Source organism: Carlito syrichta, unplaced genomic scaffold (assembly GCF_000164805.1).
Source record: "Carlito syrichta isolate Samal-C Ts95f unplaced genomic scaffold, Tarsius_syrichta-2.0.1 Scaffold301835, whole genome shotgun sequence".
NCBI classification, from domain to species: Eukaryota; Metazoa; Chordata; class Mammalia; order Primates; family Tarsiidae; genus Carlito; species Carlito syrichta.
In genome coordinates, this window is record NW_007245931.1 from 208,094 (window position 1) to 209,887 (window position 1,794).

The 1,794-nt window shown below is 38.0% G+C and overlaps 1 protein-coding gene across 2 annotated transcripts in view; it reads left to right on the forward strand.

Moving 5' to 3' along the window:
- The window catches only part of WDR19 (WD repeat domain 19), a 110,234-nt gene extending 108,956 nt beyond the window's left edge, over nt 1–1,278 (forward strand). For both annotated transcript variants that reach the window (XM_008055367.1, XM_008055368.2), the window contains 2 exons: nt 759–835; nt 1,154–1,278. In XM_008055367.1, the coding sequence (XP_008053558.1) occupies nt 759–835; nt 1,154–1,265 (189 nt within the window). In that variant the 3' untranslated portion in view covers nt 1,266–1,278. The remainder of the gene's footprint in view (nt 1–758; nt 836–1,153) is intronic.
- The last annotated feature ends 516 nt before the right edge of the window (nt 1,279–1,794 follow it).

The following is a 1,794-nucleotide window of genomic DNA, read 5'->3' on the forward strand; positions in this document are numbered from 1 at the left end:
AGTTGGGTGTGGTGGCACACACCTGTAGTCCTAGCTACTCAAGAAGCTGAGGAGGGAGGATCTCTTGAGCCCAGAAGTTTGAGGCTATAGTGAGCCGTGATTGTGCCACTGCGCTCCAGCCTGGGCACGAGAGTGAGGCCCCGAATCAAAAAAAAAAGCCTTGCATTTCTTTGTCTGTGATATTGGGAGAGAGAAAAAAGGAAAAAGAAAAACAAGGCCCTGCTGGGCAGTATAACACAAACTTGGGGATCAGAGGTCCTGGGCTCAAGTCCTTTCCTACTGGCTGCATAACCTGGTGTAGTTTGTTTTACCTTGCTGGGTGCATCTGTAATAATACCGGAGACCATCTGCAGACTGATGAGCTGACATGTATGAAGCCTTAGCATAACACCTGGCATGGGGTAGCACTTACTGAATGGTAGTTTGTATTCACTATAAAGTAAGACTTCTCAGAAAACTTTAAAATAAACTGATTAGTTGTTAATCACTGAGCTAATATAAGCTTTATTTTAAAGAAAAATAAATTTAGGTAATGGTGTCACAAAACTGAAGATTATCCTCCCTTTAAACATTAATCTGATAAATAAAATCTAATTTTAGTCCTTTTAATGCCATCACTCTCTGGTCAATTACTCCCTGATGTGAAATATCAATATTTTATCATTTAGAGATTTGACTTTTAACTATAATTCAATTACTATAATAGTAGAAGTTTGTAAAATAAAGATGAATTTAATTCCTAAATGTTCTGTTTCCAGGGTCGACATATGCTAAAAGATGACTGGACAGTGTGTCCACATTGTGACTTCCCGGCTCTGTATTCGGAATTTAAGATGTAAGTGTCATCACTTCACTCCATCACGCAGATTTATCCAAAAATAGGCCTTTAGTTCTACCACTTTCTTATTCTATAGTATCTTTGTATTTGTTCATGTTTTTAAAGGTCCCTAAAGACCCAAATCATCTTGAAAGAACTTATGACCTTTAAGAACAATAAGGAGGATCTTGCATGAGACTATTTCTCACTCTTAAATGCATGATGAACACGCATTAAGAGATGCAGACAAAAAACAGTTGCTTTTCACATTACAGTAACCTAAAGGGAAAAGGATATTCTATCTTTAATTTACTCTGCATTTTCCTCCCCAAACAGCTTGTTAAACACTGAAAGCACGTGTCCTATGTGTTCAGAAAGATTAAACTTTGCTCAACTGAAGAAAATTTCAGACTGTACCCAGTACCTGCAAACAGGGGAGGAGCAGTGAGTACCTCATTCAGGTGAGTGTCAGACCGTTTACTCACCTTCGGGAGTGCCAGGTCCACAGCTGCACACAACTTGTTACTTGGATGGATGTTTTCTTTTGTTTGTTTTTTTGTTTTTTTTTTCCAATATAACCTAATTGTGTGGATTTTAAACAAACCACTCTAACCAGTGGAGCGACTCCCTGTGATTCCTCGGAGGTAGCTGACATCATTTCTTTGATCATATCATTTTGTACCCTGGAATGTAATTTATTATTTTTTATTATTATTATTTTTTAATCAATATTTTTTATTATGATTTTGTGGGGTACAGTTAAGGGTTAGGTGTACAATTACGTTTCATTCAGGCACCCTGTTGATAAGAGGTATTTCCCCATCCCCAGACAGATATTTGCGACTGTTAATCCTATCCCCCTCCCCCCCATAGTTTCCCAGTACTGTCAGTCATTTTCTTATAGTATTACATTGGATGTTCAAGGTCCATTATATGAGTGAGAACATGTGATACTCGGAACTTTGTTTCTGTGAGAG